At 34.8% G+C, this 14591-nt stretch overlaps 2 protein-coding genes across 2 annotated transcripts; one reads left to right on the top strand and one right to left on the bottom strand.

Moving 5' to 3' along the window:
- Positions 1 to 2819: 2819 nt before the first annotated feature.
- Positions 2820 to 6423, bottom strand: LOC109243828 (auxin-responsive protein IAA16). The gene is made up of 5 exons (XM_019410828.1): positions 6012 to 6423; positions 4259 to 4482; positions 3431 to 3566; positions 3256 to 3317; positions 2820 to 3148 (listed from the first exon to the last, which is right to left on the bottom strand). The coding sequence occupies exons 1-5, from the start codon at positions 6272 to 6274 to the stop codon at positions 3111 to 3113; spliced, it is 723 nt and encodes a 240-aa protein (XP_019266373.1). The 5' UTR covers positions 6275 to 6423; the 3' UTR covers positions 2820 to 3110.
- A 4700-nt stretch (positions 6424 to 11123) lies between these two features.
- LOC109243826 (uncharacterized mitochondrial protein AtMg00810-like) lies at positions 11124 to 11983 on the top strand. The gene is made up of 2 exons (XM_019410826.1): positions 11124 to 11667; positions 11721 to 11983. The coding sequence occupies exons 1-2, from the start codon at positions 11124 to 11126 to the stop codon at positions 11981 to 11983; spliced, it is 807 nt and encodes a 268-aa protein (XP_019266371.1).
- Positions 11984 to 14591: the final 2608 nt, after the last annotated feature.

Here is a 14591-nt window from a genome sequence, read left to right as displayed (position 1 = left end):
TTTTCCAGGTCATTGTCCTCTTTCCTTGGGAAGAGGTCGAGAGCCTGTCGATTTCTGAACTTCTCACGTCCTCCTCAACGTGATGGAGCATTCTTCCTTTTGTTCTCAGAACCAAGAATGTTCTCTGTTTTGGCCCAGGTGGAGAAGAATCAGGAGAGAGAATGGAGTGCTAAATACTTTCTCTCTGCCCATTGGAGAAGCTCTCCTTGAAGAGGTTCTCTCTCTTGGTATTTATAGCTTCAAGCTTTGTGAGCTGGCCACGAGTTGACGTCGTTTTGGCTGTGGAGACGTCCCCTTGTTGCGAAAGGGCCATGACCCCCTCGATCATCTTAAGGACAGCTGTCATAAGTCAAGAATCAACAGCGTTGACCATTTACTATAAATTGGTCGCGATGGGGTTGACCCTCCGGTCATCGTATGGCCGAATTTCTACCAATACAATGTTGTTGTTGTTGTAGTTTATTTTTACTTTTAGATGAATGAAATTTACTGTCTCTGGTTTTGCTGGATCAGATCTTGAACTTTGTAATTTTGTTTTTACTTTGTGAAAATAAAACTACATACCTCATCGCGCCCTTTCCTGCTTTCCAGATTAGGATGTTTGAATTGTTTGACATCATTCTCTTCCTAATACGATTTCCACATCTTTCAAGGAGTGATTTTATTTTGTGTCTCGTACAATTGAGGTCTCTTTTTATCTTACATATTTGTGGACCCATATCTTACACATCTGGGTCCACAAAATTCTGGGATCCACATATTTTTGAGACAAAGAAAAATGTGTGAGGCACAAATAAAACTTTTCTCTTTCAAGCGTTTAAAATCATTAAACAAATCATAGTTTAACTTTGATGTGATGTTCTCTTATCAATTACCTACTTTAACATTTTCTTAGAAGGTCACTGCTTGATCAAAGATTTGTTCTCCTCCTCGATGTTTGTCTGAGAACCGTAGTTAAAACCTCTTTTTCAAAGAAAAATTTTATCTGTTTCTTCGGAAAATAATCGAACCTCTTCTGGTGCAGGATGGTTCCTGTAGGCTGTAGCGTCGTTCTTGGGTCCAGCGGCAGTTGTGAAACTATCGTTGCACGCCCAAGTGAAATAGAGATAGTTGTACCAAAATAGTGGGATCAAATCAAGATCATGGGTGGTCCACAACGTGGTGCCACCGGTCAGCTTATTGGTGTTGATGGCACTGACGATATTGTAAAGGTTGATGCTACTCTTGAGACAAAAATATTAGACATGGTAATTTTGGCCAAATTAGCGTATGCATACTGACAATCAATTCTCACGCTGTGGTCAACAATAGTTTGCGTTTGTATAATAAACCCCCCCCCCCCCCCCTCAACCAACCAACCTTACGATAAGGTCTACAAATAACCCTCGTTGGAAGTTTGGCCCATCACCCACCTTGCCGTTACACTATTGGCCTGGATACCTCCTTTGTTTTAAATGGCTGCCACAGTGGATAAGTTATTTCGAATAACATATTCACTGTGGCAGCCGTTTAAAACAAAGAGGGTATCCAGGCCAATAGTGTAACGCAAGGTGGGTGATGGGCCAAACTTCTAACGAGGTTATCTGTTGACCTTATCGTAAAGTTCAGGGGGGTATTTGGACCTTTTCCGTATGTTAATCATGAATTTGAGGGTTGATATTTTTTGTGTGATCATTCATTCAGATTTACCGTACGTCTTTTTGTTTACTTTGTTTTGTTGTGTATAAAAGGACATAAACGCAGCTCCCATCCTCGTAGTTGAAGTGTAAAAGGAAGGAGTCCATCGTTAAGGTGAATAAGGGCGCATGTAAAGCTCGGATTAATTTTTTTCTCTTTACTTTTACTCTAACTATTAACAAATTAAACCAATTAAAGATGCTATCTGTTAAACTAAACATGCTGTGTCCATCATTCGTTTACAGCTTGTTTGGATGGGTATTACATATTGTACTGTATAGTATTGTTACTTTAAATACAATATTTGTTTGATTGTTACTTAAATGTTATTGTATCGTATCATTAAATCTGTTGTTACGTAATGACGGAAAGTTTTACTTTATGTTACAGGTGTGGTGGCGTCGTTACCTTGCTTTTTTCGTTCATCTTGCCCTTCCTTATTACACTACTTTTTAATATAATAATTGTACTCCATATCTTATTTTTTCTTAGTAATATTGCACGTTTATTTATCATATCATTGGTGCATGACATCATAAAATGATGGTAAATGATATAATCTATCTAAACGTTATATTCATCAAACATACAATACGATACATTATGAAACGAACATGTAACAACCATCCAAACAAGTTGTATCGTATATCATTCAGGGGCGGATCTAGTGTATGATATATGGGTTCCCGGGAACCCAGTAACTTTAGCGTAGACCCTGTATTTTTGTTAAAACTTTTATTGAATATCTATAAATATCTATTTGTGAACCCAGTTACTATTGTATATTAATTTGAGTTTGCGACAGGAACCCATAAGCTTAAAATCCTGGATCCGCCTCTGAATTATCATTCCTTTTCTTCCTCTTCTCCATTACACCTCCCTTCCCTTCTTCAAACTAGACTCTGGATGTCCACTCATTTCAAGAGATCTCTTTAATATATTGATATTGAACGTCCATCCAAAGGACAGCAAATGACATATAGGACCTCAAAATGGAGTCAATAATGGAGATGGCCACACACAAATAAATAATATAATGCCCACAACACTATTGGATTGAAATAATTGCGATCCCCATAAGTTTGTCCCCATTAGCAAAGCACATGGCCTTGCCTCCCAATAGCTTTAATGTGTCATGTTACTTGTCTTCAATTTATTAGTAGATAACTTCAAATGCCACTTACACATATGGCCCAAATACAATATTTTATATAATCCAAGATTCCCAAAATAGGGTTCCAGCCAATACGAGGCTGGCATGTACTAGTTGACAACTATTCAAATCTTTTCTTCTCGTGGATAATATTTTCATAATATATATATGTTATAAACCATCAAATTACAACAGATTTAAAAACTCCAAGGTCAATTATATAATTTGACATGGAAACCAAAAAAAAAAATACATTGAACAATTAATTGGATCATCAATTTCAGCTTCTGTTCTTGCATTTCTCCACTGCTCTTGGTGCTGCATAAAGTAAAACTATTTATCTTAGTGACAGAAATTGGATAAGAAAATAAGGAAAACAACAATTAAAAGTAATCTAGAAATTAATTCCTTGTGTGAGTATGTACCTAATCCAATGGCCTCTGATCCTTTCATTATCCTTAAGCGTTTGCATGAATCAACAAACATCCTATATAGAATAAAAGTAAAGAATTAGTTAAAGTTAATCACCAAATTAACATAATAAAACAAAAAAAGTATGGTGAAAATGAATAAATATTGGAGAAGCAATTAGAAACTTACTCCCAAGGTACATCACCAACAAGCATCCAGTCTCCATCCTTGTCTTCGTAAGTAGGTACATAGTCTGAGCCATTTAAGAGGTCTATTAATTTGCTCTCATTCATGAAATCCTTAAATCCATGAGTCCCACAATTTCCTACACAAATTTCAAGAAAATAAATGTTATTATATCAAGAATTTTAGACCAAAAAAAAAAAAAAAAGAGGAGAAAATAGCATATCTTACTCCATCATTTTGTTTTGGCAAGTAAAAAATATAAATTTTGTCTTCATTTAATTTTGGTAATTTTATTGGCAATATAATATGCTTTGCCATTTGTATATATCTTATTTTTTTTATCCTCATGTCTCGAACAGCCGACTTCTGGTCTAAGGTGGAGGGATCCCATCAATCTAAATTTAAATTAGTGGAGCGAGCCAATAAATTTTGAATACAAATTAGTGGCCGTTTGGACATATGAATTGTGAAATTCTAGAAAAAGTGAAAAAAAATTCATGTTGAAAATGATATTTGAAAACTGGAGTTGTGTTTGGACAGGAATACAATTTGAAGTTGTTTTGAATTTTTGTGAGTGATTTGGAGTGAAAATTATGAAAAATTGCTTTTTAGAGTTTTTCAAATTCCAAAATTCAACTTCAAATTGGATTTGAAATTTCATGGTCAAACACTGATTACGGAAAAAAAGTGAAAAAATTATGAAAAAAGTGAAATTTTTTTATAGCCAAACGAGTCCTTAGTTAAACCAAAACAAAAAACTAAAAACTTGGAGTGTGTAAACTATATTTAATTGCATAATATGAAAAGGTAAAAGATTATTTAGGTATATACCAATGGTGAAAGAGCTGAACATTTTGCCAAGGGCATCAGAGAGTTGTTGGTAGCTTTTGTACATCTTTAAGTCCACTTTACGTAAGTATGGAGCTCCGTCCACGCTAACTTTCACAAAGGCTGCGCCGCCGCCGGAGTTTTCGCCGTTGCCGGTGCTGTTCTTTTGGACGGTTAGTACATTCTTTCTGAATGATCTCACTGGTGGCCAACCCACAACTTGTGCCCTAAGATAAGGAAATAAACAATACCATTTTTCATTAGTTCCATGCACTCATTATTTTCCATTAAGTATCCCATAAATAAAAGATATTAGTTCCCTCTTTATACATAAAAAGAAGGGTGCATATAATGTGAAATTAGGTCCAAAGCTTGCAAAGACCTTAAACAAATATTGTCAGAAATTCATATGTCAATTTGTTTAAACTAATATTAGATATAGACTGATTTAAGTGTAGCAATATAATTAGTAAAAATTCATATAGTCGATTTTAATTTAATTTTAATTGATGCGCAATAATAATTACTCCCTCCGTTCACTTTTACTTGTTCAAAATGGACTTGGCACGCCCCTTAAGTATAATAAATGAAGTATACCATAACACCTATAATAATGATAGCATTTTAAGAAGTCTTTGAAAATAATTTAAAATTTAATGATAAGGATAAAACAAGAAAAAAAATTAATTTTCTCTCGATTTGTTAAAATTGACAAATAAAAATAAAAATATATTTTTAGTACGGTGAACAACTAAAAATGGACTGAAGGAATACTTCTTTAGCTCTAATATTAGACATAGCTACTTTTGATAAAGTGGTTCAGCTAGATGTAAAGTTTATACTGTTTTCATAATAGTATTGTACCATTTGTTATCTTCCTTAGCACACACATGCCTTGTCTCAACAAGAGGTAACAAAGAAATACTCTGTAAAGTACCTCTAATTTGTTTTCTAGAATAAATTGTTTACATTTTCAAAAAGAGGGTGAAAAGATAATAAATTAAAGGTCCATGTGTTTTCCACTAAAATGTTGGGTCATGAAAGTAAAAGATTCCAAATGTTTTGTTCTTCTCTCCATCTTCCAGACAAAACAAGTACCAAACCGCAGCCATACCCATATTCCTATTAAAGTCCAATTTTGCTCAAAAAGATAGGCTACAGTTCTGACACCTAACAATTATTTTTTTCCATTTTTTAGGAATTTTTTTAGAAGCAAATTAAAGTAATTCTACTCAAGAAATTCTCCTAATAATACGACTTTTCTTGTTGCATTCCTAAGTTTTTTCCCTTAATTCACTATTTGATCCCTACAAATTAATTACTAAGGTTTCTAGCGTGATTTATGATGCAAATCCAGTAATTTATAACATAAAGCACGAAGTAATTAGAATTTGCATGAGCAAATAATAAAAGGAAGAAGTAATAAAAGAGATAATTCGACAACAAAAAGCAGAAAAGAAAACTTTCTTGGCGCCTTTAATATTGTACATTATTATTTTCTAGGAGTTAAATTATCATACTCTAAACATAAAACTCAACAGAATTAAGAAAAATAGTCTGGAATTCCCATATAAAACTAAAGTTCTAAAACCATACAACATGACTTAGAAAATTTCATAAGGATAAAGTTTATTACTACCTTCACGTAAAATGGGACGAACTGATAAAAATTTCATTGCCATTTTAACTACTGCTACAAATATTATATGCATCAATAATTAAATTTTTCAAAAAAAAAAAAAAAAGAAACCCTTACTTGGCTGGTGGCTTAGCAGGATCAGTGGGAGCAATATTCTTCTTCTCCTTCATGTTGTCAACTTGATTGTCTCCTGTGGAATCCTTTGAAGAAAGGTTTAGTTTCAAATCAACAGTTTCTGAAAAGACTCTCTTCCCATTATTCTTTGACGTCATTTCACCTTCATTTCCATTAATGGCTCCCGGCAACCCTAGCCTCAGCTCCGTCTCCGCTTCGTAATCCAATCGAATTTTGTCACACTCCGCTCCCATCACACTCGTCATCTTACTTCTGCCAAGATTTTAACGTGGAAAATCCTTCTTCAAAATACAATGAATTTTTTTTCCCTTTTTTTTCTTCTCTTGTTTGTTTCTTTGGTGTTTTTCTTTTTCAAGTTGAGAATGAATGTGTAAGAAGGGTATAATGAGCATAAGCAAGCATGCTATATATGATATATGAAGAGTATGATATATTTTAGAGGGCAAGGATTTTGCCACGTGGAAGTGAATGATTAACCGGGTCGGTCTCGGGTTGTCGGATAGTATATGTCATCAGTGACGCGATTTTGTTTTTTGATTGGGGTTTTTAGTTTAATTTCTTCTTTTCATTTTGTTTTCTTGTTTGGAATAATAATGGACTAAGCAAGTTGGCTACTATTTTTGCGCTTACTTTTGTTTGTTAGGTTCCACTTATTGTCGTTCTTTTTCTTTTCTTACAGTAATAATCAATAAAAAATCGCGAGCTAAAGCAGTATGATAAAGACAATAGAGGGGACAACAATGACCACTTTTTCTCAGCAAACAAAAGATAATCAATTAATCAAGGAGTAATTAATTTAAGGGTAAAATTATTAAAAAGAAGAAAGGCAAAAAGTAATAAAAAGTGAGGAAAGAGACAAGGGGCTTTTTTTTTCTTTTTTTATAGCTAAATGTCCCCTAAATTGTCTGCCTTTTATTCTTGTGTTCAAACTAACTTATAACATAACTCTAGATTTGTATCACTCTGTATATTCCCATGCCTTTCTCATATTTTTATAAATGAAATATATAAATAAAAACTAAATTGTAACACCAGTTTCAAAAAAATCATTGGGGTATCGTTTTTTTTTAACACAACACAAGATTAGGCTCAAGGCTAAAACTTAGCGAGCTCAACCTTCAAGTCAACCTGCTCAAACATGTCTAACTTATACTCACATTAAAATATTCTAAACCCACTCAATTGAAACTAAAGTTATATAGTAATTAAGATCATTATCATAGAACTCACGGGAAACTAGACAATGGTGTAAGTATATATGGTGCAATTTTACGTTGAAGAATGAGAATTATTAGTTATTTAATTAGCAATTAGTTAGTTAGTCGTGACAACAGTACACACCTTTTAAGTTAAAGAAGTAGTTAGAAGTTAGTTGTATATATTAGCTATACATTGTAGCATTTTCATACTGATTAATCAAATGAGAGTGAAGGTCCTCTCTCCTGTCCAGTCTGTTCTTCAATGTCTTCTCCTCTTGTTCATGAGTGTTGAATCCATATTTGACCATGGTATCAGAGCTTGTGATGTAGATCCGAGCTTAGTTTCTGCTTGATTTTACATTTCTGCTTCCTAATTCTGGATTCAAAGTTTTTTTTCAAGGTTTTCCGGTTGGTCTCGATTCCTCAATTCTAGGGTTGAATTGTACCTGAGCGATTGAGCTTATCCATCTCTATTCCTCTTCTCATTCGAGTTTAAGAACCACTCATCAATGGTCGTAGGAGACAACAACTCTGGCTTGAATGTAGGCAATGAACTTGACACCAATTTTGCACAACCAGTTGATCGAGTCATCACACCAATTCCAACAGTGGATCAACATCATCCACCATTTTTGCAGCCTTGCGACACTCCAGGTAACTCTTTAATCTCGATCAAACTTACTCGTCCTAAGAACTATGCTCTATAGAGCAGCTCTATGCGAATTAGTTTACTCGCGAAAAGTATATTAGGGTTCGTTGATGGTGGATATCCTAAATCAAGGTTTGGTCCATCTCTTCATGACTTGTGGGGAGAAGTGTAATGCAATAGTACTCTCATGGATAATAAACTCTGTTAGTAAAGAATTGCTAAGTGGAATGATTTATGCCACGAGTGCTCGTAAAGTTTGGACAGATCTCAAGGAGAGCTTTGACTAAGTTAATGGCTCTAGAGTTCTATTCCTACATAGACAGATAGCCACTTTGTATTAAAGAATCTCCTTTGTGTCCAGCTATTTCTCCAAATTGAAAGAGCTTTGGGCAAAATGTGATGCCCTAATGCCTTGTCCTAGGTGTGGGTGTGAGGTGTCAAAAAAAGTATGCTAAATATTTTGAATCTTATAGGCTTTTGCAGTTTCTTATGGGACTAAACGAGTCATATGGTCAGTCTAGTAATCAGATAATGATGATGTCTCCCACCCCCATCATAAACTAAGCTTATGCTATGGTTATCTCTGGGGAGTGTAAAAGATCAATAGAAACCTCTTCACATGTAGCTGAAAATCAGGATAATACAGCCTTGTTTAGCGGTGGAAGCAATGGAGCTTACGATCCTAGTAACATAGCCTTGTTCAGCAGCAAGGGAGGCCCTAACTCAGTGAACAATTTTAGGACAAGGAAGAATTTCATGTACTGTGACTATTGTAATTTCAAAGGCTACACTAAAGAGACTTAGCTTGTTATAAGCTAAATGGCTACCCATCAAACTTCAAGTCCAAGAAGAAGTACAACTCTACAGGGAACTTTGCCAAAGAGAGTCAAGGTGTGAATGCTGGCAACACAGTTAAAAACTCAAACTTTGGTCCAACAGGAGAAAACTTTGGAGGTACCACAACTAACTTTATAGGAAGCACTTCAACTGCTAGAGAGTCATCTTATAGTCAAAATTAGAGTACACCAGTTGTAGTGTCTCATTTCACACCAGAATAATACTCACAGATTCTATAAATCCTAGGATAGTGAAGTGAAATCAATGAAGCGGTTATGGCAGCATGTATGGATAATGATGCTACAACAATCACTGATGAAACTGATAAATTCACTAAATGGATAGTAGACTCGTATGCTTCTAATCATATGGTTAGAAGTGAATCTAAACCTTGTGATAATTCCAAAAAGGAAAGGTACTTTTACCTACTGGAAGCCTAGCTATAGTTAAACACTTAGGAACTGCTTATAGTTTCCGAGGAAAAATGATAACTAATGTCATGCAGATCCAGAGTTCAAATACAACTTATTATCAGTGTCAAAGATAACTAAAGAGTTGAAGTGTTCAATCTGTTTCTTTCGTGATTTCTGTATTTTTCAGGATCTATTCAATGGCAAGGTAAAAAGGAATGTTAAGGAAGATAGTGGACTATATGTGCTCACTCCAAATAGTAGATTGCAGTCTGCGGACAATTCAGGAAAGGACATTTCAACACCACTAGTGAATACAATAAAGGATAAGGATGGTAGATAAATATAGCCTTATGGCATAGAAGATTAGGCCATGTGCCTATTGATTCTCTAAAACAAACATCCTATGTTTCAGACTATTGACAGTACAAAATTTTATCAACATTGTACAATATGTTTTTGGCTAAACAAACAAGACTACCATTTTCTTTGAGTACTACTATTTCTACTAGTTATTTTCATACAGTTCATGGAGATGTTTGGGGTCCATACAGGGTACCCACTCATGATGGGAAAAGGTATTTTTTGACTTTGGTAGATGATCACTCCAGGTATAGGTGGATATTTCTCTTACCTTATAAATCCAAAGTAATTGTTGCTCTCAGAAATTTCTTCCTTATAATTAAGAATGTATATTCCTCCACTGTAAACATTCTAAGAATTGACAATGGTTGTGAGTTTTTTAACTCTCAGATGACAAACCTACTTCAAACTTTAGATATTGTTCATCAGAGTTCTTGTACCTACACTCTACAACAAAATAGAGTGGTAGTAAGAAGGCACAACCACATCCGAAATGTTGCTAGGGCATTGAGGTTTCAAGCAGCAATTCCACTCATATTTTGGGGAGATTGTGTTCTTATTGCAGTATATCTTATCAATAGGCTTCCTACCTCAGCTCTTAAAGACAAAACTAAAACGCCTTTTGAGATTTTACATGGCAGGTCTCCTAGCTTAGGACATTTAGAGGTGTTTGACTGCCTAGGATATGTTATAGAAATGAGAAAGGCGGATAAATTCTCTCCTAGGGCAGTCCCTGCTGTGTTTCTTGGTTAATCTATGACACTGAAGAGTTATAAGATGCACATTATTCATTCAAGGAATTTCTTAGTAGGCAGATATATGGTATTCAAGGAAGATGTCTTTCCTTTTCAATATCTGGATACCGCAGTTACTTTCTTATTCCCTGTGCTAGATTTCTCCACTACTTCTCTCTCAGATTATAGGCTTGATGTCCCTGCTCTAGTTACAACTCCTTCTGTAGCATCTAATGAGCAAGACACTGAATATCCAGACATGCCAACCTCCTCTAGTGAAATTTCTCTACCAGCAGCTACTTCTATAGATACAGTGCTCAATGAAGCAGTGCACAATGCACCCATGTAAGTAGAACTAAGTACAAGCAAGATATTAGCCAGAGTAAGCAAACCACATGTTTGGCTAAAAGATTATGTTACCCAAGGAGAGGAAAATGTCAATTGTTGTTACCCTATATCACTGTATGTGAGCTATGATCATATCTATGCTCCATTTGGTACTGCACTATATGCTTACTCTTCTATTGAGAAACCTGAAACTTACCTTGAGGCAGTTAAAGATCCCAACTAGATTGCAGCAATGAAGTCTGGGCTTGTAGCATTAGAGGAAAATAAGACATAGAGTATTGTTGATCTTCCTACTGGTAAGGTTCCTATTGGTTGCAAGTGGGTATTCAAAGTGGAGTACACAACTTCACGAGCAATAGAAAGGTACAAAGCCAGACCTGTGTCCAAGGTATATAGTCAGTAGGAAGGCTTAGATTACATTGAGACCTTTTCACCTATGATAAAAATGGTAACTATTAGGTCTGTGGTTGTTGTTGTCATTGCTAAGCACTGACCTATCTTCCAAATGGATGTACATTGTATTCCTACGAGGAGATCTTTTGGAGGGGGTGTATATGGACATTCCTCAGGGGTTTGCTAGCCAGAGAGGGAGTAATAAAGTCTGCAAACTACATAAGTCTATATATGTCCTTAAGCAGGCTCCAAGACAGTGGAATAGAAAGCTGACTGATCCACTCCTACACCTAGGCTCCACTCGAAGACATTTTGACTATTCCCTATACACAAAGCACATACACGATAAGCTGGTTATAGTGTTAGGCTATGCAGATGATCTTCTTGTAATTGGAAGTTGTAATGATTTAATCTTGAAGACAATAAATGACCTAAAGCTAAAGTTTAAAATGAAGGATTTGGGAGAGATTAAGTTCTTCCTAGGCATAGAATTTGTCAGATCAGACAAAGAGATTGTAATGAGTCAAAGAAAGTATGCCCTGGAACAAATTACAAAAATGGCGCTTGGAGGTGCTAAGCCTGCTGGTGCACCACTTAAAATTAACTTGAAGTTAACTTTTGATAAGTATGACTGTTTTGATAACAATGATGACAAAACTGAGGACAAGCTACTCACTAATGCAGTATCATATCAAAGGCTTTTAGGCAGATTACTATATCTGACAATGACCAGAGTTGATATTGCCTTTGTGGTGCAGGTGCTTGCCAATTCTTGCATAAGCTGAAGCAGTCACATATAGAACCTGCACTAAGGGTGGTAATATATATCAAAGTTGCACCTGGACTTGATCTGTTGATGCCATCTGAAGGATCAGAAAAGCTACAAACTTTATGTAACTCAGACTATGGAGGATGCCTACAAAGTAGAAGATATGTCACTCGCTATCTACTGAGGCTTGGCAATGTTCTTGTATCCTGGAATTCTAAGAAGCAAGACATGTTGCTAGAAGCTCAGCAGTAGCAAAATGTAGAAGTATGGCATCACCTGTGGCAGAACTAACTTGGCTGACTGGGCTGCACAAGGAGCTAGGAGTAACTGTTCAGTGGCCTATATACCTTTACTGTGATAGCAAAGCTGCCATCAAGATTGCAGCTAATCCTATATTCCATGAGAGGACAAAATATATTGATATTGACTGCCACTATTTTCACAAAAAAATAGTGCAAGGGATGATCAAAACAGATCATGTACCTACCAAAAAACAACAAGCTGATCTTCTAACTAAAAGTTTTGGGAAGCTGAAACATGACTATCTTGTATCTAAGTTGGGGTTGAAATACATATTTCAACCATAAGCTTGAGGGAGGGTGTTGAAAGAGAATTGTTAGTTAGTTAGTTAGCAGTTAGTAGTTAGTTAGTTAATGTGTGACAGTTGTATACATCTGTTAAGTTAAAGAAGTAGCTCGAAGTTAGTTGTTTATATTAGTTGTACACTGTAGCATTTTCATACTGATTAATCAACTGAGAGTGAAGGTCTTCTCTCCAGCTCAGTCTCTTTGTTCTTCGTTGTCTTCTCCTTTTGTTCATGAGTGTTGAATCCAGATTTGATCATTTTAAAGACCTCTAATAATATTACAAAATCTAGCAGTGTCTAAACATATAGAGTTCAATAGAAACAAAATAAAATAATTTTGCATAGAATAAAAACGGGAAATTTACATAAAAATACAGTTAGAGGAAGCACTTTTCACCCGCCTAACCCAGGAATATAGTTTTCATCCGATAGCCCACAAACCTTTCTGAAAACAAGTCAAACTCTGCCTACCGTTTACTCACTGTGATTCCTTTTTCCTTTTACCATCCGTTTCACACCTAAATCAGATTTCTCATTTTTATCTTTTCCTTTTGTCCTTTTTCTTTCTTATTTGTTTTCTTTTACTTCCCTTTTTACATATTTCAAAAAAATTAAAACTTGGTAAATGAATTGTAAAATTCCTCCAACGCGTACAAGATCTTTTTCAAACAGCAATACACAAAAAAGAAGAAGAGAAGAAAGTGTCAAACTTTCATAGAGGCCTTTTATACAGTGACAATGTATATACATCCTTATAAACTGAAAAAATATATAATTATACAACATTATACACAAATAAAAATATTTATACACAATCATACATATTATATAATACTGTATAAGTGGATATAAATACCACTTATAGAATATTTCCACTAGAAAATGCATTATGTCCAACACTACACTTACTGAAAATAATGTATCAACTTGTATAAATATGTATAATGGTGTATAAAAGGTGTTTGTACATTCATATACACAATTATACACTATTATACAGTGTTGATACAAACTGCTACATGGTATAATTTTTTATTCAAATTTCGAGTTGTAGCAAAAGGTATTGGATGATTCAACTCGTCAATAGGTTGACAACTTTGCGCCAATGATTCTGGATACAATACCCACACAAGATACACCCAGTTTTAGATCTGAGACTTCAAGGTCATAACAATAATGATCCGAATTTCAAACTTCAAAATCTTCCAAAATTAGTGATTATTTTTTTATGCAAATCAAGTTTGAGAGCTATTTATTTTTAGATATGTGTGTATTTTCATTTTTCTTTTAAAATCTTTAATTTTCTTCCGCTTGCCACCATCAGACTTGATGGGTTGGACGACGGAGGAGGAACCTGAGCCTTCTTCGAGCCATTGATGGCAGAACTGCGTAGAGGGAGGGAGAATAGCAGGGGCTAGGTTAAGAGAGGATGGGGGGATCTGTGTGGGTTAGACAGAAAGAAGCGAGAGGCGGTGGGGAGAGAAAAATGCGGTGCAAATGAAGAAAAAAGAAAAAAAATAAAAACCCTAGATGTGTGTCTTTAATAATGGGCTAAAGGCTGAAAAATTTCTTTCAAGTTATGCACAATATGGGCTAGGTCGGGTAAAACTTAAAAACATGATCCATTTTTTGTTATGGTGTGAAGTAATGTGTATTTTCTTGTAACTCTTTCAATAAAAACTCCTTCGTACATATTATATATTTTCCTGAAGAATGTAAGAATCAAATGTTTATAATTTTTTTGTCAATTAAGTACAAAGCAGCTGAAAGAAATAAAAATGTTGTTTTCTTTATTTCATACTACTTAAAGCCCGTTTGGATGGGCTTGTTTTAAGTGACTTTTAAGTCAAAATAGCTTTTAAGCTAAAAGTTAGGAATTCTAATTTTTGGCTTTTGGCTTGTTTTTGTCATTTTAGCTTAAAAACAAATGCTTAAAAGCACTTGTTTACTTTATCCAAACACTACAAAATGACTTAAAAGCTTTTTTGGCTTAAAAGCACTTAAAACAAGCCAATCCAAACGGGCTCTTAGTAAAGTTCTCTTGCTTCAAACAAAATTGAAGAGGAGAAATTATGTGATTGTTTTTGCTCTATCGTTTGTCATGATTGTTCTATATTTCAAAATTCAACTATTAGAATTTCTTTAGTGCGAAAGATCTTGAGAATAGAGATATTACTCTCACATAAGTTATTATTTATCTACTATTCCAAAGTCAACAGAGTTGATAGATTGATAATCAAAAATTAAATCAAACATAAATGATATAGCCCCCCC

This window comes from Nicotiana attenuata, unplaced genomic scaffold (genome assembly GCF_001879085.1).
Source record: "Nicotiana attenuata strain UT unplaced genomic scaffold, NIATTr2, whole genome shotgun sequence".
Classification (NCBI taxonomy): Eukaryota; Viridiplantae; Streptophyta; class Magnoliopsida; order Solanales; family Solanaceae; genus Nicotiana; species Nicotiana attenuata.
This window is presented reverse-complemented; position numbering and strand designations above follow the sequence as displayed.